The following is a 22,744-nucleotide window of genomic DNA, read 5'->3' as shown; positions in this document are numbered from 1 at the left end:
AGAACTCATGCAGCCATGCAATATTATAAGGTGGTAGCAATCATTGGTGACTGATGAATAAATATGTCAGTGTTTTCAGAAAATTCAGTTTTTATCTCTACCTGTCATGGTTCATTGAACACAAAGTAGACTGGTACATATTGTTATTTATCCACTAAATATAGCCCGGTTCTAAAATGTGATTTTATTGTTTTTGCTAAACCATGCATTCCAGAAATGAAAATGTCAAATGCAAAAGATTATTAAAAATCCACATGGTGATGCATTTTAGGGATTTGAAGATTACTTGCAGCTCTACACTGTAACTTTGCTTTTAAATACAAAATTAATTTTCATAAAAATTATTAAATTTTTTTTACAAATAATACTTGACATTTGTATAATACCAAAGCGTTGATTTTCTTTTTCTCTAATCTCTTAGAAATAATGTTAAATTGTATTGTGGACACAATAATATGATTTTCTAGTCTGACAGATCTGCAATACAAACATTGATTGGGAGAACAGGATAGATGTATACCTAAGCAGGGTTCTTTATACTTATTAAATACAAACAAATCCTCTATTTTTTGTAGGTATTGTTCTTTATGCTTTAATCCACTCCAGGATAAAACTAATTTTGACCATCCCTCCGTCCCACCCCTTATGCTTTTTTTCTATTTACTTTATGAAGCCAAATATACTCACCTAAGTTTCCCCTCCAGGTCCCCCGCTGCCGCCGCTTCCAGGTGCAATGACTGCTGATACATTGCTGTGATGCCTCCCCTGAGATTGCCAGTCCTCTGCTGCCCCTCTCTGATAATTTCATCCTCAGTGGAGCTTTAAGTGATATTGTTCTGAACTTCCACTGTGTGCTTTCTAAGTTAAGGGACAGATAATTTTTGTACTGGCTGAGATTTGATCCATCTATATGCAGGCTGGTTGTACTGAAGTTGATACATCGATCGATTTCAATACAACCAATGTGTTGTTTTTTTTGCATTCAATTACTGCCAACGGCTATAGCTGCTAGCAGTAATCATTGTGTTCTGCTGGCAGGGAAGGCTCCCCACTGGCAGAACACAATAGCGCTGCAGAAGGGATTCCCCCATCAACATTGTCTATGGTTACAGGAAAGAAAATTGCATCATCCTTGGCTTGCCTAATGGGTGGTACATTTTATGCTATGGTTCATCTCTTGTGTAACTACTTATTATCTGCAGTAGAAATGATTTGAGCTTGACACAATTGCACAGTAGAAGTAATTTGGAAAGGAAAGTCAATATTTTCATAGTGATAAGTTGAATAGGGGTTGTTTTGACAATTCACTATTTAGCTGCCCCCTTGGAGAGTCAACAGACGATCAGAAAATCGGCCGAAATGTACCGCTTTTGAAGCAATCATACAATAATTTGATCACTAGTACACAGCTTTGAAGAGCAGATCACAACAGTTCATGTGAAATTATCTGAAGGGACAAATGCAAAAAATTATCTTGTAAGATACCAGAACGTACGATTTTCATTTAATCAGTACAGTATTCCTCCAAAGAAAATCAGAAGACTAACACCATGCATGCTCAGAAATTACAATGCAATACATTAACAAGGGTAAATATATATACAAACCTGAGCTAATAAGAACCACAATAGGTAATCAATAATAAAAAATGAGGTGCAAAACATATAGCAGCTGAACACAAAAACCCTGATACTAGGCAATCAACAATAAATACATAAAAGTGCAGCGCTTAAAAAGTTACAAATAATCATAAGAAAACAGTGAAAAATGTGTCAAAAAAATAGTCCATCCAGAAATAACAGAAAAGTCCCAGAGGCTGTGATGAAACAAAATAAATCCAAGAACAGTTGTCGTGTCACCAACCACTACTACAGACCGCTTACCAGAAAGGCATGCCCCCCTGTTAAGAATGTTCAATTGCGCTTTGTTAAACAATCCAGAAAGCCGGTCACTCGAATCCTCTACCAGATCACCAAAACAGCAGCTAAGGATTTTCCAAACAATGGACCTTAATTAGGGTAGCTAAACCATTCAGGATAAGGCTTGGACTCGTAGTGGAAAACATGCAAAGAAAGAACGCTTCACACAGTGTAAAACCATAATCACAACATTTATTTAAAGTATGGTTGCACTCACATGTAAGCAAACATCATTAGGCATTGATTGGCAAAAAAAATCTAAATTTTCCAGTTTCCAAAATGGCCACCGGCTGGTCGTACATGCTCATTAGCGTGTGTGCGTGGCTCCACCCTACGCGTTTCGTCACAGGTAACGTCATCAGGGCCACAATATATTACATCACTTTCTAAATTGTGTTCTGTCATACAAGAATTTTCGTACCTTTACTAATCTCTTCATTTCTGATATGAGACGGGCATGCAAAAACAAATGGACGATCATTCGTCTGATATTCTTATCGTGTGTACAAGGCTTAAGTACTGTATATGATTTTTCTTTACTAACACACAGTCTATGAACTGAGTTAGAGAACCAGAACACTGTACTTAAATAAGCACATTAGGCTGGATATAAACTAGTAGATTTATGAACGAAAATTTGTACAAGGGTTCATATGAAAATTCTCTGTAAATGTGACGGCTTGATGAATGCTGTTCGAAATTTAATTTGCTTTTAAAATTCGAATTTGGAATCAATGTACTTTCCTGAACAAAAACCACATTCACTGTTAGAAAAACATTTTCCATCCTGCATCTTCAAATTATCTTGTCACTATGTGCAAAAACAAATGTTGATTTCTCCCTACTAACAATTAGAAAATTTAACTTTTAGTGTCGCTTATGGATACTTTTGGGTGCCATAGAGACTTGTGCAATTCTAGGGTCTCACATGTCTGGAATCTACAGTATTTACTTGATTCGGCTCCTTCTTTTTTATTATACCAACAACTGGGCATTATATTGTGTTTGTGTGCTTTGAAAATAATTTTTGTTTAATTTTTAATGAAAATAAACTATGCATTTGTTGTCTGAAAATATACATTTGTTAAATAGTGCAAACTAAAGAATTTAAACTATCACCGTTTTTTTCTACAGAGCCTTTGCTTTCAGAAAATACTATATATAAGTATTTGGGGATTTTAAGTAAGTTTCAGATTTTAACACATGTAAAACTTTAAACATTGCCTCAGACTTCATGTGCTTAAAATCACATCAGATAATCTTACTATGAATGTCCTTGTTCAGGTACTTACTGTTAAAATGTGATAGAACTCCCTGTCTGTCAATTGCTCTCCCATGTTTGTCACCAAATCACATGTGCTCCTAGTTGAGAATATAAACTGTGCTGACGCTTATTATACAGGAATTTTCCAAAGTTGACACCTTGAAGCCAGTCCTAAACAATTACCTGCAGCCACCACTGAAGAGCATGTACATGGCAGTGGCTGAAAGAGGCTAGAGAAGATAATCAGCGCTAAAGTTTAAAAAAAAGGCTGAAATAAAGGTGAAAACAGTATTTTCTAAAAGAAAAGACATTGCAGTTGTTTATGATACACATAAACACACATTTGCAAACTAAATGTCAGTAAGGGTTTCCATTGAAACTATTTAAGTAGTAACTGTTCATCTACAATTACATTACTTTTTGTTGTGAAAAGTAAGTGACAGATGACTTAATAAAAACAGCCAGCTGGTTTATAGGCAAAACATCACAATCAATTAAGTCTACAAATTAAAAGCACATAAAACATCTGTACTCAGCTAAGGATTTTTAATAGTTTTACATCTTGAGCACAATATCATTCACAATTTCTATAATTAAATGCACATTTTGTTGATTGAAGCTTCTAATTTATTCATTTACGGAATCAACTTTTTGAATGACTTTGTCCAATTCCCCATTTAAAGTCTTGTTTCATATTACAGAAACAGAAGCTCAACACATTTCAAATGCCATATTCAAGCAGGCATGAATATTTTTTAAGTTTAATAGATATTTTCAAAAAAGGCAAAAAAAGTTTAACTTTAGGCAATATGTTCAAATGTGTGAGCACAAAGTTTTTTCACTACAGAAGAGACATGCTATGTCTCTTCTACAATAAAGGATTCTTTACTTCCTACTCACAAACATATTACACTGTACACTGAGCTGCACATGCACAGAACTCAGTGTACAATACTGACATAGTTACATAGTTAGTCTGGCTGAAAAAAGACAAAAGTCCATCCAGACATCTGCTGCTTGTGCAGATCAGTGTATAATCCCAGTATCTGCCGTCTACCAAGATGAGTTAACTTCCATTCACATGCATGGAGATTACACAATTTGGCCTGGCCTGGCAAGTCAAGATATTCTACATTCTGAGGGAGTTCATGGACATCGCATCTCTGGAGCAGAGGGGAGTATAGTTCTGTTTTTTTATTATTATACAGGATTTATATAGTGCCAACAGTTTGTGCAATATTTTACAGAAAATAAAGGGAGACTATCAGGGCCTGATCTGAACCTGGGACCTCTGTTGAGTCTGGCAATGTCTCTTTTTGCTGAGCTACCTTAGATGCTGGACAGCATCCTGCCTGATCCATTGGACAATCCTGTCTTGTGCTTTGTTTCTGCTGAATTTTAAACACCTTGCTCCTCTCATGAACTTCGTATGTAAGCCATGCCTTTGCACTTCCTATTTGTCATATTATTGTGATATCTTCAGCCAAAATCTTGCTCTTGTCACTCTTGCTGCCATCTGTATCTTTGCCACCACTTGTTATCAACATTGGCTTGTTCCTCAACTATGCTTCTGCTTAATCCCAACCTGCAAACACTCATTACCAGCCTTTGGCTTGTTTAGTGACTACACTTTTGCTTATCTCTATCTGCTTTATCTACTACTGGACCCTGGCTTGCTCACCTCCTGGTGGGACAATCCCGAGGACCTTGATCTGCTGCTAACACACAGCAAAACCTATCTACACCATCAGGGGCTCTCGTGAAGTCCGTTTAATACTTAGACTCTGCATCTCAGGTGAGCCGATTTCTTCTGCCAGGGTGACCTGCTTCTGTACTTATCATAATGATCGATGGGTACAAATATACTGCTATAGCTACTGGTCTCTGAGCCTGACTCCAGACCATGACAGAGACAATACAGATATAGTGAAATTAAATACAAAAGGGATCAGAGAGCCCTGCTCATTAAAGATTTCAATCTAAAAAGAAGGATCACGTGATACAAAAAGTAATAACTCTTAGCGATGAGCTAATTGAGAAAGTAAAAGTACAGTTTATTAATTAGAGGCTGGAAAGGCCTGTCTGAGGAGAATGGGTTTCAGGGATCACCTAAAGGTGGATGAAATAGGAGATGGTTGGACATATTGGGGCAAGAGGGTGGGTGAGGCTTTGGAGAAGTTCTGGAGGTAAGCATGGGAGGAGGTGACTAGAGCTAGAGCTGGGAGCTAGAGAAAAGGAGGTCTTGAGAGGATTGAAGAGAAATGTTTGGTTAGCATTGTGAGACAAGGTTGGTGATGTAGCAGAGGGCATACAATTCATACTTTGAATTGTATTGGTTGTGTGAGCGGTAGCCAATGGAGGGATTGGCAGAGAGGGATAGTGGACACCAAATGGATGGTAAGGTGTATGAATCTGGCAGCAGAATTATTGGTGGACTGAAGGGGGGGTGTTGTTAGTGTTGGTGAAAAAGGAGTGTATTTTGGAGATTCAGAGTCCACAATATTTGGACAGTGATTGAATGTGGGGCCAAAGCAGAGTTCAGGGTCCAGGATTACAGCTAGCACACTGGTATGCAGGTTGGGAGTGATAGTTGTGCCATTGATCTTGAAGGACAAGTCAGGGAGGTGGCATTGGGGAAGGAGATAATATGAGCTCAGTTTTGGAACAATTGAGTTTGAGAGTATGTCTTGACATCAATACTATTATATACGTTAGTAAATTAGTGATGCATCAGGAGACTGATGGGGTGAGCTGGGGGGTAGTTCGATAGTTGTTGGTTTAAGTTGTATTAGTATTGGAAGCCATGGATGGCTATATGCTGACCCAGGGAGTGGGTGTGGAAAAGTGTGGATAGAGAAGACTGAGACTTGGGGGACCCTACAGAAAGTGGAAGAGGAGAGGAGGAGGTAGACTTGCAAGTGACACTTAAGGTGCAGTGAGATAGGTAAGAGAAAAAACAGTAAAGAGGTCATGGGAATAGAGTTTTTTTTAGCAGGATGAGTCAACTGTATCAAAGGCAGCAGAGAGGTCTAAGAGTAACAGTACAGAACAGTGACCATTGGTTTCAGCAGTTATTAGGTTGTTTGTAGTGTAGTGAGTTTTAGAGGAGCAGTTTCTTTGAAACGTTGCTGTCAGATGAATAATACTAGCACAGCTAATGTTAATGCTAATACTACATCTAATGCTCATTCTTGTGCAGCGAATGCAATTTCCCATGCAGCTAATGCTCATGCATATGTAAGTGTATCTGACACAGAGGAGCATTACTGTGCGCCAGCAACCATGCGCATTGGTGCCAAGATGCCTATTTAAGGGGGACCTTGATGTGTGCTAATTACTGGATTTTCTTCATCTCCCCATGACCTGTGTTCCTGCTTATGCTGACTGATCTCCCATTGCTGACCCAGCTAGTTCCTGACCTTGCTCTGTGGATTTTGATACCAAGCTCGGCTTGCCTCTGACTATTCTCTGCCTGCTTTCCTGATTCTGACCTTGGCCTGCTACTGGACCTCGCTCTGCCTGCTTCTTTGGTATTGACCCCAGCCTGTTACCTGACCATGCTTCTACCTCATCGTGTATGAGCCTGGAAACTCCTGACTACACTTCTGACCCTCGCAGTTACCACTACCAAGCTACGAGCACCTGTGCTTCTTTGACTCTTGTACCTCTGTCACCACCTTCAGAGGTGCTCGGACCAGAGCTGCAAGGGAAGCCCTCTCATTAGTTCAGCCACCAACCAAGGTACATGACAGTTGCAAGCTAAATACAGACTAAAAGAGGTTAAGAAGGTTGTTATAAGTAAGGTGGTAGCTCGGGCAGTTATAGACTAGGTAGTTAACGATTTTGAAGTTAAACAGAAGCAAGGAGATGGATCTTAGTTTATTCTGATTGGTGGGAACTAGCTAGGGATTTTTAAATATGGGGGTGACCAATGCAAGTTTGGGAAGATGTTAGAGAATGTAGGATACAACAAGTGAGCAACCTTAGTAGTCATGATGGAATGGGGTCCATGGGGCAGGTGCTTAGGTGGGAATTAAAAAAAAAATTTAGTAACTATGGTAGGTATGGTAGCAGGGTTAAATGAGGGAAGTATTGAATGTGCGGGTGGACATAGAATGTTAGGTGGGGGAGATATATTTTTAGTGGAGATCTCATCAGGAGCTGCATTAATCTTATTTTTGAGTAAGTTAGTGGCTGGAGTTGACAGGGACTGTCTCATTAACACCCTCTTTACTGTATAATAATAATAATAAAGAGGGTGTTAATGAGACTGATAAAGTAGGTCCATTTAGCAGTGCAGCAGAAGGAATTATATTTTTGGAGGGCAGTCTTGCTGGGATTTAGTTTTATGCTACAGATGCTTAAAACTATGGCTGGTCTTTTGAGACATCTTTTATTGTCTGTTTGCCAAGGTTGAAAATGTAATTCCATTCCAGGTTTTGCTTGAAAAATGTTAGAACCTCTTTTTGTGTTCTCTGGGGAAACAAGTAATTGGAATCTTCCCAACACTGCTGACAAGACAGCTTTTATTGCAGAAGAGATTCTGTATGTCTCATGCATTAAAAGTGTCTCTTCCATTAACTGTACATGAAGCCGCACATGTGCAGCTCAGTATACCTTTTCAGTGTGCCTTGAATTAATTAACTTCAATCTCACCCAATCAAGTTGGTTAAATATGCTGAACTTTGAAGAAGACTGAGTAAAGATATGAACACCTATGAGGGAGCTTGTGGCTACTGCATCACACAAGGAAGGGTAAGTCATGTGAACTTGGTTCTGTTTTAAAATGTTCCTGACCAGACCTCAATAGTACCTAATGTAACAAACAGAACTGAAATTGCAGGCACCTTCTGCAAGAATTTGTGTTTGCCTTTAGATTGATCCTAATGTCCTTCTTGCTGGCCAGACAACTGAACATAACACAAGTTAAAAGTGTCCTTTTAACTTCCCGTTCAATGAATTTGGATCTCATATAATGTTATCAGTTTTCTTTACTATCTTCTGTAAACTACAAACCTTTCTATCCCTTATGTAATGGAGATGAGGAGGGGAAGAGATCAGGTTCACCTAAAAGGTTAATGCACCATTAATTGTGTGAAAGAAACATCTGAAGCAATTAAAACAACTACAGTATCAATGCACAGCAATTTATGCAAAGGTATAATATTACCTACCTAGTTCAGTGCCCAGGATATTAATATACTTAATTCACTGCTCCTATCCCAAGAGGGTCTCTCGATTGACTTGCAAAAGGCATTTGATTTATTCTCCTGGTCTTACTAATTTCGGATCCTGGAACTGTGGGGGTTTGGATCTAACTTATGACAAATATTTCGATCCCTGTACTCCCATCGTCAGGCACATATTAAGATGCTGGGACATCTCTCTGAATATCTTACAATCTCCAGGGATACATGACAAGGCTGTCCATTGTCCCTGTTAATTTTCACTAAAGCAATTGAGACTTTAGCAATTGTCATAACGGACAACCCTGATATTATGGGAGTTTTATTCAGCCCTGGGTTCATAAGTGCGCTCTATTCACAAACAATCTGCTTTTATTTATCATCTCCCCTTTACCATATATTTCTAATATGCTCGGTGTTCTTCATGATCGTCTTCACTGGTAAACATTAACCCTTCACTCAACACTCACAAAACAATACACAAAATATTGACATGGTATATTTAGTATTATATTCTAAATAAAAGAAAACACAGATTAGTCACATGGAAAAAGTAAGTACACCCCTACCTTTACCACCATCTCAAATCAGATGTTCCAGGTTACATGCTCATGATTAGAACCTCCTTATGAAGTATGCAGTTGGAACCTGTCTTATTTAAAGGATACATTTATTTTTGTAAAATAAATAATTTATTTTTTTGGCAAATTTCTGTACACCACCATTAGTGATTCTTGATGGCGTTGTCCCACTCTGCCAGCTCTCCACAACCAATTTTCCTGCAAGCGGAAATAATTTGTTTACTAACATATTTGGTAACATACCAGACGTTAAACTGATGGTCTACATTTGATTGATATTCCCTTAATATCTTATGTATACTGATGTGTCTGTCAGTACAAATACCCTTAATGGTAATGTTCTTGGCTCAAAGTTTGTTTAGCTTTTCCATGTTTTTCAAGTGCAACCCAAGATTCATTGCCTTTTGTATATATGTATATATTTGTATATTTAGTATATATACTGTACATGTACTGTATATATGCAATACTTTGCACTTTGTCTTGGGGCTGTCTAAATGACCACCCTAAGCTACATAAATGTCTTTATTATATAAAACTCAATAGATAATTGGAAAAAGATAATCATTTTGGAAACAGTAATAAGTTGTTTCTCCTATGCTTTGCATGCTAATAAGATGAAAGAGCTGCTGCACTTTCAGAAAATGTGAACCACCACATATAATTTGAGTATTTCCTATTGCCAATTTTCGGTTGACAGATATGTGCTCAGTGCCCATTTCACATTTTATGTAGATGCTATCTGTGGATCCAATAATTTTTTACACACATTGGTTATTTGTGAATAGCTATTTTGGTGAGCTCGACAGGTCAGCATAAGAATGCTATCAAGGGGCTATCACGTATGGCTGCAATTGTGGACCCTCTGTGCAGCCTGCATGCTGGATGGCAGTGTGCTTCCAAGCAGGCTACAACTGATCTGATAAAGAAAAAAAATTACTAGAGAAGAGGATCTTGGAAGGCATGGAATACAGGACTCATAGGTATGGTATGAGTAAAATGGAGCATTGGACTGCTGGTCTTACAGGCAGGCAAGGCATGAAATACAGGTAAGAGACACTTACAGCACTGGGGTACAGGTTTCACAGGGAGACAGGAGTACGGGAGTATCTATAGCAGTGGAATGCTGAACTTACAGGAACACGGGTGATGATATGAATGAGTAACACAGAAGTACAGAGGGGTCCCAGGGAATGCAAGTACACAGAATACAGTTGTGGTGCCGAAGGAATCTAGGACAAGGAAGATAACTATTGTTTATGACATAGGAGAACTCAGTCTGTCAAAAAAAGTGAGGGCCCTTGGAATGGCTGAGGAACAGCGTTTAAGGAACTGGTTTGTCTTTACCAGAGCTTCTGTAGGTGGAAATGGGTTGTGCAGCAGTCGATTCCCAGGTTACGGTTCTCTGACTCACTGAGAATTACAGGGGATCACAGAGATGCAGGAAGGCAGAAAGCTTCTTCTTCTGACTACATTATTTGTTAGTCTACATCTGGTGCATGTAAAGAGCTTTCTAATTTTCTGGGATGAGTTTAACCACTTGATAATTAATCCCTGCCTTCAAGAATTCTGGGTTACAAGTTCACATACAATTTTTCTTTGTGAGTCAGAGTTAGTTTTAGTATTTGCAGGGTCAAAGAGAACACCTTCAACATAATAACATCTGAGGTTACTGGTGAATGAAGCAAGACACTTCAGACATTTACATGTGTAGCACTACCCTCTTAAGGTCCACTGGATTTGTTTGTGCCCCCCTAAGCTCTGTACAGCCAGGCAACATTCATTTTCCACATTTCCACACTTAGAGTCAGTAATATAGTCCTTGAGCTGGTTTTTAGTTATTTTTATTAAGGGGTTAACAACGTGGGTGGGGTCTAGGGGTATATGGGATGCCCAAGGAACTGTAAACCTGAGGACACACTACTTAGCAACCTATACACTGTACAAAAATGTGGATCAGAAAAGTAGCACTGTCTCTTTTAAGGAGCACTGAATTCCCCTTGATGTACCTCCTCAGACCCCAGATGAATCCTTCCTCTTCTCCCAGCTGCACTGAGGGTATCCCTGGGCAAGGGATTCTAACAGCTGACAATTAAGTAGTCCCTGATGAGAACTAGTTGGGTCTTGTACCTGACCGCCCTCTCCTTTTATCTGGCACAGGGGGGTGTAGAAGTACTCACACTGTCCTGTCAACATGGTGGGTTGGTAGCTGCTTTTAAGCCTTTTGCTGGGCTGGCTCCTTCTCTGTTGCACAGGATGTCCTCCCTAAGAGACCTTGGGCAGTGGAGATCCTCCTTTCCAGCATCCTGCCTGTAGGTAGGCTCCCCTCCCTGGAGCCCCCTCTCAGGCTCCACACTCTAGCCTTCTCTCAGCCCACCTTCCACCCAACCCCCCTGCTGCACAGGTTCTGCCACATTTAAGGGTTGTCCTTGGTTCCTGGCCACCTGCCTGAGCATTGGCCAAGTTCCCATAAACATGCAAATCTAGGTTTCCTCCCCTCCTCCACCTCTCTTCCAGAAAGTTCCATCAGTTTGTGGAAGGGTGGGAGGGCTCTAAAAGCCCTGACTTGTAGAGAATCCCTGTCCTGAGGTGAACTCACTACCTCACTCCCAGGCTGACTCAACCCAGGCTGCTAGCCAGCCTCTGACTAAAAAAAAACAAACAACCCCCCCAAAAAACCCCAAACAAATCCTACCTAGCTAAACCTAAAGGGTGCTACACATGTCTTACTGGGGAAGGTGAAGTCAACTGTATAAGCATTTGTTTGATTCCTCTCAGCATATGGCTTTACCAGTGTAAACATGCATGAATGAAGATGAATAAAAATCACCCTAAATACGTGCACTACTCCACAGAGGTAGGCGTAACAGTTGTTTATCAGAAGTTTTCAATGAACTCCAAATTGGTGTGAGATCTTCACTTTTCTTGTTTGAATTGAGAAGCGTTTTTTTCATAGGTGTATAAGGATCTGTGAGAAACAGTGTACCAAAATCATGTTGAAGTCCATTGGATGAAATATGAATAAGGGCAGATTACGTGTGGCATCGGACACCACTAGAGAACCCAGAAGCAGCTTTTCCAGCTGGGAAATAAGGTGGTAATGGTTATAGACTGATGATACTGGTGCAGTTTAGCATCTTCATATGAGACAGTTGTGGAATGTTATTTTTGATTACCCTATGGGAGCTTCCTTTATTTATGACTTGTGATTGACAAGCCGAATGATGTTTACATGAGTACATTTGGACCAGATTACTCATAAGGAACTGAAGGCGGTTGATAAGGGATATTCTGAATGGTGCTAGCTGAGGTTATTGGGGTGCAGTTTTTTGCAGTGTTCACGACTACAGTCCTAATTAGCAATAAGTGTTCATGGAAATCTGGTGAGTGTGCTGGATTAGAGCACTTTAGCACTGAGGAGGTGATGATTTGGAAGAGGGAAGGCACATAGAATCAATTTGGTGTTTTGTCATAGTGGTGACATGAAATCAAAGAGACTGTATTTGAGTTTAATTCTAATTTTACATTTATTGAAGTATTTTCATTATTATTTTAGAATATACATGATATTTACATGTTGTCACTAAGGTGTGTGTTCACATTGATTTGCAGCACATTGATTTTGTGTTTCACAGTTTATTACTATCAGTTTTGATGTGGGGGTATTTATGAATATGAATATATTGGAGGGGGTACAGCGCTGGATATTTAGATCTAATTTGTACTGTGTGGAGCTGTGCCAGAAGAAACTTTCCAGAAGATGTTGTCTCAGCAGTACAAAGTGTTAGTTGACCATATGGAGAATAGCATTGCACTGTACTGTGGGGAACTATGAAACTCACTCTTCTGTGCTTAGATTTTAAAGATAGTTGTTCAGATTCACTGATTGTGAAGGAAGCCTTCTGGAATATAGTACCATCCTTCCACTTTTATTGAGATAGCTTTTTGGTGAAAAATGTTGGGAACACATACAAAATGTATTGCTGTGTTTCCCCCCTCATTAAAAAAAAAAAAATTACATTCCTCTTAACTGAATTAGTAGCGATGAGAAATTCTGCACATTGCTTATTTTCCTGAATGTGTGCATGCCACTTTGTCCGGTTTGTAGAGAATCATACCATTCATGAATCGTAATTAGACAATGACCTAAATTGCATTATAAATCTGCAATTCTCCAAAACTGATCAGTTTAAGAATAATCACGTATGTTAGTTAATAGCTTCATCTAACAGGGAAATTATCTCTGAAATAAAAGCTTTTTGAATTAGAAATTGTAACTTGTGGCACTTTTCTATTATTATATAAGACACGTCCCATGTACCTTGGGAGGATATAAAGCATAATTAAGAAGAAAAATCAGTTGTAACTATGCCACCAAATATATATTGCATGACAGCTGTAAAACTATCCCAATTTATTTCAGTCTTAAAATTTTAAAAAGCCTAAGAAGATGTACATCAAAGCATATAAAATAGACACATACTGAGCAGTCATCTTGTGCAATGTAATCACTAATGCAGAAAATAGTAAAGGAAATAGGGTTTTACTAACTGGGTGACAAAGGACCAAAGGAAACTATACATAATTTATGTGATCACTACCACCTTTTTTACATATTTTGGTATGCATTGCTTTTTTGGCTTTTTAAATATTGAAGCCTTAAAAGGGTATGCCAGAGCAAAATAAAAAATAAACCTGTTCGGTAAATCGCTCCTACCGTGTTTCCCCAAAAATAAGACACTGTCTTATATTTTTTTTGGCTCAAAAAAACACACTAGGTCGTATTTTCGGGGTAGGTCTTATTGTTTTATTGTACACGTGTGGACAGAGGGTGCAGAGGTGAGCTGCAGGCAGTTGTGGATGAGGGTTACTATGGAGAGGGCTGGCTGATGACAGTTGTGAGCTGCAGTCAGGTGTTGCAGGGGTGACTTGACAGGTGAGTTTCAGACAGGGTGCAGAGATGAGCCAAAGACAGGGTGCAGGGGTGAGTTGCAGACGGGGGATGCAGAAGTGAGCTGTGGCTGGGGGGTTCAGAGCTGAGCTGAGCTGTGGCTGGGTGGGTGCAGAGCTGAGCTGAGCTGTGGCAGGGGGGTGCAGAGGTGGGTTGCAACTCAGCTGACCTCTGCACCCCCCAGCCGCAGCTCACCTATGCACCCTGTCTGCAACTGACCTGTCAATTTACCTCTGCAACACCTGACTGCAGCTCACCTTTGCACATCCCCCCTCCACTGCCCTCATATGGTTAGCTACCTTTGCAAAACACAACTGTCAGAAGCCGGCCCCTCTCTATAGTAACTCCCGTTTCGAGTCCTATCTTCCCACACAGTGCACCAAGCACACTCACTCACCACTCCGCCTCTTCCCCACTGGCCAGTGATCACTCCTGGGGTTTTGGCTTCCATGCATTAGGCTGCAGGATGAGATGCCCTGCCCACCCCTAAACACACTGCACCCTCAGATATCTGTTCCTTCCCTGTCCCACAGTGAGTACAGAGGTAGGGGGGTTCTGAGGGAGAGGATGGTGCTGTTACTTACAAGAGGGATTGTCACTTGCAAACACAAAAGCCTCGCTTCTGTGTTTATAGAAGACAGTAGATATTGGTGTACACAGGGCTAGTGCCAGAGGGGGTGGCACAGCTGATCACAACTAGGTCTTATTTTCAGGGTAGGTTTTATACTTCAGCAATTCCCAAAAATAGTACTAAGTCTTGTTTTCAGGGTAGGTGTTATTTTCAGGGAAACATATTTTTTCTCATTATTTTTCCTTTACAAATGCTGCAAGTAGAGAAAAATACCTGTTGACCTGCCAGAAATCCAGTGTGCTCCTAGCTTCCTGTCTATTCAGAAACCACAGCACATATCCTGCACTGAAATCTCCACCAGCATTGACAACCCTGCCTGCTGGACTGCCAGATTCCCCTATTCTGTCTTTCACTCCACATGTATTGATTTTATTTTTGCAAAGATGCTGTCTTGACTCCCGAGAGTCTGCCAACATGATGTGTTTACGGAAATTGCACTTGATAGATGCAGTTCTAAGGGCATGCTTTAGTCAACAGAAACTGATCTCCCAGCAGCTGCCACCTCAAGATGTTTTGGGAAAAATAATGTTGGACATGCTCTAGAGAAGAAGAGGAAGTTTTGAGGGTCAATTTAAGTAACGTCTGGACAGATACTTTTAAAAAATCAGTATACTTTTGTAATACTCCTGGATTCACAGCTATCATTCAAAATACTTCAACAAAATATTGGGTTCCTGCACACAGACACCAATTACCTGTTGCATAAATATGAATGAGATGGGTAAAAGATGGCTCCAGCTCCTGTTCTCCACCTGTAGAGAACTCCTCGGACGCGTTTTGCCCTTTTTGGAGCTTAAGCAAAGAGTCAGTTCATTAAATATAAGTGTGTATTATGTACAAATATATTTAGACTTTTTCCATTAATGAGTAAGTGTAGTGCACGCTTCTAAATATAGCATTGAACAACGTTGTCCATTAGCCTGTACACTAGTGCCTAATTACAACCATAGTAGCAGAGAAAAGAAGTATTTGAGTATAGATAGTATATTGAACATGCTGCTGCTCATAACATATGATGCAGTTTTTCAACACAATAATGTTCAATAAATATCTATTGATTTTCTTCTTAAATACCTACGAATTTAGACACCTATAATGCAATTTCTCAAGTACATTACAATTTAAGTATGACAGAATTATCTGTCTGCAAGGAATATTTTCTAATGTAATGTCTTACTTTTCTCTTTAAAAGCTTTCTTAACGCTGTTTTTTCTGTTCAACTTCTCTTCTTACAGGTGTGTACTATGAAACAGCTAATTTCATAGGCTGGCATACGATACATTTCCACCCATTCACCAATTAATATAGTTGCAATTTGTTTAGCTGTCCTATTCAAACGTAGCATCATGCATCAAATGACAGAAGGACGATTATATTATGGCTTAGGAACACGTTCTCCTTGGATCATTTATGTCCTAATTTACATTTTTTAATTCAGTATAGAGACATGCTGTTTATAATATAATCTCAATTTATTTTTTAACAGAAAATAAAAGGAGTGCGGTTGGTAGAAATGGGCTTCTCACTTACACAATGGAGTAACATTGTTAAAATGGTATTTTAAATATTTTTAACTATTATTTTTGTTAAAATGTTATCCATTTTAATAGATTATCATAAAAGTACAATGAAACATGTATGTTTCTGAAAATTTGTAGTATTTGCAAATGTATATATTTTTAACCAGTGTTGAATATGTTAGGACAAAATAATGTACAGAGATGGCTTATACTGTAAGCACAAAATGATGCAACAAGGACACTGGTAGAGATACTTCTATAATTGCCGCTAGACATGAGATAAGACCAGTGCTTCTTATATATTTAATAACTAACAATCATTTGATCATAGCTTTCATTGTTTAAAAAAATCAAGGTGAAAATCTTCTTTTGATAAAAAAAAGAAAAAAGAGATTTGTTTGAATTTGATCTGATTTTCTGTCAGTACCAGAAAATAATTTAGTGCATAATTCATTCATCAAAACTTTTTTTATATGGTCCAATCTTACCATTTACCTGTATAGGTATTGGAACTTGTTCAACCACGAGCTGCACAATAGTTTTGGTATTTACCAGGCTGTGTTTTCAAGAACAGTATAAACAAAATACTCACTGTACAATTTACAATCACATTAGTTAAAACGTTAATATGTAATGCTAAATATACAGGCAATCAGTGTGTCTCTTTTAGCAGCTTTTTATTTTACACATCAAATAGGACAAGAAGTGCTATACACCTAGTAGACTTTGAGTGATAATCATGCACTTACATTCACCATTACACTGCGCTACTAGCAAACCACTGAATAAATGGAAAGAATAGGCAAGTGTAACATTCTATATAATAGAAATTGTATACTATTGTTATAAAATAGGCAAGGCTAAATGCTAAGCACTGACTGATAAAGGTGTCCATATGCCCACTGTAACCATGAATTCTTGCTTCCAGTAAAAGTCCATAAAATATGTATTTTATTGAAAATCCATATTGAACAAAACAGTCATAAACGTTGAAATAAATTAGAATAAGTAACATCCAAGCTTCTGTGTAGATAAATCCAGAACTGGATGTGAAATGGCCATAAGAAGTCACATACCAGCTGATACACTCTTCAGAATATGGGTTGGCATAACCCTTCCATGATCTCACGGGTGGGCCCAGGGGTGGTACCAAATCCACACCAAGGAAGGAGCACCTGAGGGATGGTGTCTCTGCGTGTGAATCCACACGTGAACCCAGGAAGGACAGACCTGGAAGCAGGGGCGGACTGACAACTCAAGGGGTCCTCGAGCAATAGGGGATCATGGGGCCCCTGTGTCCTTGCCCAAACTCAAAAAAGCCTATGAAAAAGGTACCAGGGGCATCTCATGGGGCCAGTACTGACCCCAGGCTCTCGGGCAGTGCCCGAGTTTCCAAATGGTCAGTCCGCCCCTGCCTGGAAGTGACATCAATTACCGGGTGACGGACTGGAAGTGATGGACCTTTACTGCAAGCAATAATTTATTGTCACAGTGGATATATGGACACCTTTAACACAGTCAGTGTGCAGCATTTAGACTTGCCTATTTTATAACTATAGTATACAATTTTTATTATATAGAATGTTACATTCTTATTACTATATTCTATTAATCTATAACTTCATGGAAAATTTCTCCACGATTGAGTCCATAACTTAATATATTGTCCTTTATACTGGCCCATGCCATTCTTTTGGTAGTAAATCTTGCTGCCCACTGTCCGGTTTTGCTCACAGTTATTAGGCCTCCTCTGCCGTGCACCTTGTTCTTCATATAGTCAAGAGCATGGTCTGCAGCTTCCTGGGGTGTTTCACCTAGTTAAAGAAATATGTGAAATTATTTCCCTGCATGCATTAATGACATGGACATAAATAACTAATGTTTTTGCTGGTTAACCATTTTTTAGTTAGTTAGTTTCAGTTTCACTAAATAATTTCCAATATCTTATTTACAATATTAATAGGCAAAGTAAAAAGCCATTGTTTCAAATATTAAACACAAAATATATGTTTAATCTATCTCATTACACCAGAGGGAAATACAATATAACTATTACACTCACCACCACAGTATCAAAAATAGCAAAGTATAATTAACAAATGTTCCCAATTAAACACATTTTAAAATGAAATGTCTTTTACAAAATGCCATTAAAACAGCTATGTAACCTCCCCCCATATTTATTCAAATATCTTGTAACAAACTATTTGTTTGTTGGGTTATCCAACCCATAGAATCTGTTTATCTCCATATCACAGGCATCTCTGCCTTCTGTATTAAAGTTAATGTTCTGTTTTTTTCATGTATTTTTTTTAGATATAAAATATATCAGCTTAATATATATGTTGGGGTACAGAAATCTGAATCAAGGTACAGGACAGCAAAGGTGGGTTGCAAGACTTCTGGAGCAGCAACATCGTGCAAGGTCTTTTAAACATGGATGTGGTGCATGACTTCTGGAATTGAAGAATGACTGAGACTAGAAGAATGACTGAAACATGCATCGATCACAGGTTGCTACTCATTTGTTGCCACTCATTTGTATGACACTCTTTATAATTTCCAGGGTATGTGTACATTCTACCTAGCTATACTGGGTGAGTAATATATGGGTTACCTGCTTTTGCTATATATTAGACACTTGATTTTTTTAATGCCTACATTCTTATCACATGTTCAGCGGCTGCTGTCCCTACAATCTATTTCCAACACACTGATAAGCAGAGCCCCTGATGTATGCATTACTATTCTCAGTACCTATGATTTACACTCTGTGCTAAATAGAAAAGCCACTTTGACATTTGACATGCCCACTATAGATTTGCACAATACTTTCCTTATCACACCTGTACAGACTTTTTCCAATTATGGGATGCATATTTGTGACATCATGCATGGACTATGTTTAGAACAAGGGGACATGAGTATTTCAGTTACAAGCTACATGGTTGGTTTAAATGTTTATATATAATTCAAATACATTTATTACGTTGCAGTGGCTGTAGGTGTATGGTATGTCTCCAGGACCATGCATGCAATCTCCTCCTCATGTACCCCCCCAGGCTACTTCCAGGTCCACAAGTTGGATATATTTTTATACACACACTCAAACACCCAGTATGCACTACTTACTATGATTCTCACAGTCTGAATGGAGAAAACTGTGCACAAAATTGATCCTAAAACTCCTGCATAAGGAACTGGATACGTGCATGGAAACTATAGGAAACAAAGTGGACGTAACAATCTCCCGCAAAAATCAGTAGACAGGGTGAAAGAAGACCTCCAACAGCAACTTGACCAAGTTATTGCTAAACTGGGTGACGTTGAAAATTGGTCCGGGAGGTGCAATTTTTACATTTGGGGGGCTTCCGGAACATGTTCATGATACTCATCAGGCAGTCTATTCCTTTCTCAAAGAGCTTTTACTGCATCTCCCAGACCATAAATTGGAACTTGATCGTGCTCACAGAGCCTTGCAACCAGTCCACCTAGAGGGCCTGCCCAGGGACTGTCTAGTTAAACTCCAATACTACAATGATAAAGAACTAGTCAAGCGAAAATCAAAAGAGTCACTATCCTTGCAGATCGTGGGACATTAGGTGTAGGTTTTTAGTTGACCTCTCACCATATACCAGCTAAAGATGAAGAGCTGTCAAACCCTTGCTACAAGCATTACCAACTGGGAAATTAAGTACCGCTGGGCCATACCTCTAAGAGTGGATTTCTCTTAAAGCAATAAGTCGTATTCTTTCACCTCCTTCCCGGATGGGGAGGCCTTACTCTTACGTCTGGGCACATTGTCACAAAAAGCCACCCAGCGCTGATCTCAGTCCCCTCAACAAGATGAAGCCCCACCATCTGCCATTCATCCACTATCTCCGATCTGGAAGAAATCCAAGTCTAAATCTGGAAAGGGCTCTCATCTTCCTTACATTTCCTGGAGACTGTTCTTGCATCTTCATTTTTAGTACATGTACAACAGCAGTGGCTTGCGGGTTGATCTTCCCACCCTCTTGGTTGCTCTCACAGGAACCCTCGGGTCCATGGAGTAGGCAAGGGTATTACTAAACAATATTGAATGACCTTATGGTTAGCTCCATTCTGCTCCAGGGGCTTATTATTGAATCCTGGGATTGTGACACACCAATGTTTTTTCCCATGAGAGACATAGAGGGGGACAGTCTATTCATTTGCTACCATGTAGGTGACCTTTGGTCCAAAGGTTAGACTCCATGATCCTACTGCCTATATTTGTTGTATTTAGACAGCTGTGCTCGATTGTCATGCTTCCCTCACCTAATTTGACACACAGATATACTGCAGTCTCAACTTAAGCTGTAAGCCTACTGAGAGTCTTAGTGGTGTGCATAGTTTTGTGGGTGAACTGCAGTTTCATAGGCCCTGAATCTCCATTTGGTTTCCTTTAATGTTCAATTTTTCCTATAATTCTCTTTTTTTTATTTCCTTCTTTGCCTTCCCTTTCAGATCTATTGGCACCCAGGCAATCACTTTTCAATACTCTTGCTGGGATTACAGACCTTCCTATATCTCGAGGATGGGATAAGTATCAACCCATGTGATTTTAGTATCCTCCTCCCGACCTGTACTCATGGCTGAATCCAAATCCCCATCTTGCAAGATAATGTCAGATAACACAAAGGGTCTCAACTCCATGGTGAAACGCCAGAAGGTGTTTCAATATTACCAGTTCCAATGGGGCAGATGTATTATTACTTTAGGAAAGTTATTTTGCTAATTCTTACAACCCCTCCTTTCACCATAAACATTGCCATGAATTCTATTTGCTAACACCTCTGACAAAACCAAAGGAGTGCCTATTTGTTTTTCCAAATTACTTTCTTTTAATCTGAGTACTGAGTTTTGGGACCCCTCGGGTTAATATATTTTGGTGAAGGGTCTTGTAAGTGAACAATTTTGCTCCTACATATCATATTATGCCCTCAATGAGGGTCAAGCTGGCTTTTTTCTGATATCTTTTGGGTGCTATCATCATATTGAGAAGGTATGATTGTTTGTAGGGGTGACTCCAATATAGCCCCTGATATGAGAATAAATAAATCTAACCCTTCTAAGACCCTACTTAAACGCCCTCTCAAAGCTAGCGTTCAAATAGCCAAATTGAACCATTTGTTCAATGTGATAGATACCTGGAGGGAACATAATCCTAAATTGCTAGACTACCCAAACTTTTCTGCCCCACATTCCACTTTTTCCCGCATCGATAACATTTTTATTTCTTCTGCCCAAATACCCACTCTCTTACGAGCTTCCATTAAAGAGACTGCCTGGTCAGATCTTGCAGTGGTGCTGCAACTCTCTCCAACCCTAGATCATACCATTGGCGATTATATGAATTGTTACTGAGTGACCCCTGCTATTGTGAGGATATTCGGATTAGTTTATTGCAATATTTTAAGAACAATCTTACAGGTGATGTTTTTCCCAGTCATGGTCTGGGCTGCACATAAGGCAACAGCACATGGGCACCTCATTAAAATCTCTGTTCAACTGAAAAAAAGACAGGCAATCTAAAATAGCTACTGTAGATAAAGATCTACAGGCCTTGGCACGCGTACATAAACAATCCCCTAATCTAGTGCTTCTGCAGAAAAACAAAACAATTAGATTGGAACTCAATTTAGCTTTCACTTTAAAAGCCGAGAAAAGCGTAAGGTGGACTGCAATGTAGTTCTATTTGCACAGAGATAAAACTGGTACGTTACTAGAAAATAAATAATCTCCCAAGCCTAGAAGTTTCCCTATACCAAAGGTTAGATGTTATACTGGCACTTATTCTCAGAATCCCCTAGTGGTCTTGATGGCCTTTTATGACTTCCACTCTTCTCGCCTCCTACTGAAAAATCAAATATAATATCCACATTTCTGTAAGACCTGTCTCTCCCCTTCCTCTCATATGAACACTGTGATCGACTAGAGGCCCCTATATCAGAAAGAGACATTTTACAGACCGTTGCTCAGACATGGAAGGGTTCAGCCCTGGGACCGGTTGGGTTTCTGGTTCTGTACTATCATGAATTTAAAGAATTATTGGTCCCTCACTTTAAACAGTTCTTTGATGCTTTGGGAAAGGGAGAACCATTGGACCATGCCCTAAACATTGCCTATATTTCAGTAGTGCCCAAACCACCCGAGTGAGGTGGAAAATGATAGGCTGATATCATTACTCAATAATGATCTTAAATTACTTACTAGGATAGTGGCAAAGAGGCGTTCTTCTTTTACCATTTCCTATATACATAAAGATCAGGTAGGGTCCATCCCTGGGAGAAAGGGTCCTGACCAAATCAGAAGAGCTGTTGGTATCATTTCTTTATTGCATTCTCAGTGGGATGGATCACCTGTGCAAGTAGGCTTGTTACTTTCGATTGACCTACACAAGGCCTTTGACTCAACCTCTTGGCCTTACATATTCACACTTCTGGAAATTTGGGGATTTGGCTTGATATTTTTGCATATACAGTACTACAATTTCTCTATTCTAGCCACCAAGCCAAAGTAAAATTACAAGGGCACCATCTGAATCAATCACAATAGCTGGAGGCACATGCAAGGGTTGTCTGCTGTCGCCCCTTTATTTTTGCTGTTGCAGACCCCAGGAACACAAGTGCAGATGACTTGTTATTATTTATTACTTCCCCTCCTACGGC

General features: G+C 39.4%; 1 protein-coding gene across 2 annotated transcripts in view; it reads right to left on the bottom strand.

The window, feature by feature from the left end:
* Window positions 1–17,591: 17,591 nt before the first annotated feature.
* LOC149459269 (isoaspartyl peptidase/L-asparaginase-like) overlaps window positions 17,592–22,744 on the bottom strand; it is a 50,737-nt gene continuing 45,584 nt past the window's right edge. The window contains exon 8 of one of the 2 annotated variants that reach the window (XM_089681312.1): window positions 17,592–17,866. In XM_089681312.1, coding sequence (XP_089537438.1) covers window positions 17,661–17,866 — 206 coding nt within the window. In that variant the 3' untranslated portion in view covers window positions 17,592–17,660. The remainder of the gene's footprint in view (window positions 17,867–22,744) is intronic. The other variant, XM_089681313.1, reaches the window with a different exon arrangement.

Source organism: Staurois parvus, unplaced genomic scaffold (assembly GCF_062004578.1).
Source record: "Staurois parvus isolate SC_StPar_1 unplaced genomic scaffold, SC_StPar_1.0 ptg000264l, whole genome shotgun sequence".
In the NCBI taxonomy this organism is placed as follows: Eukaryota; Metazoa; Chordata; class Amphibia; order Anura; family Ranidae; genus Staurois; species Staurois parvus.
The sequence above is the reverse complement of the archived record's forward strand: the minus strand, read 5'-3'. Positions and strand labels throughout refer to the sequence as shown.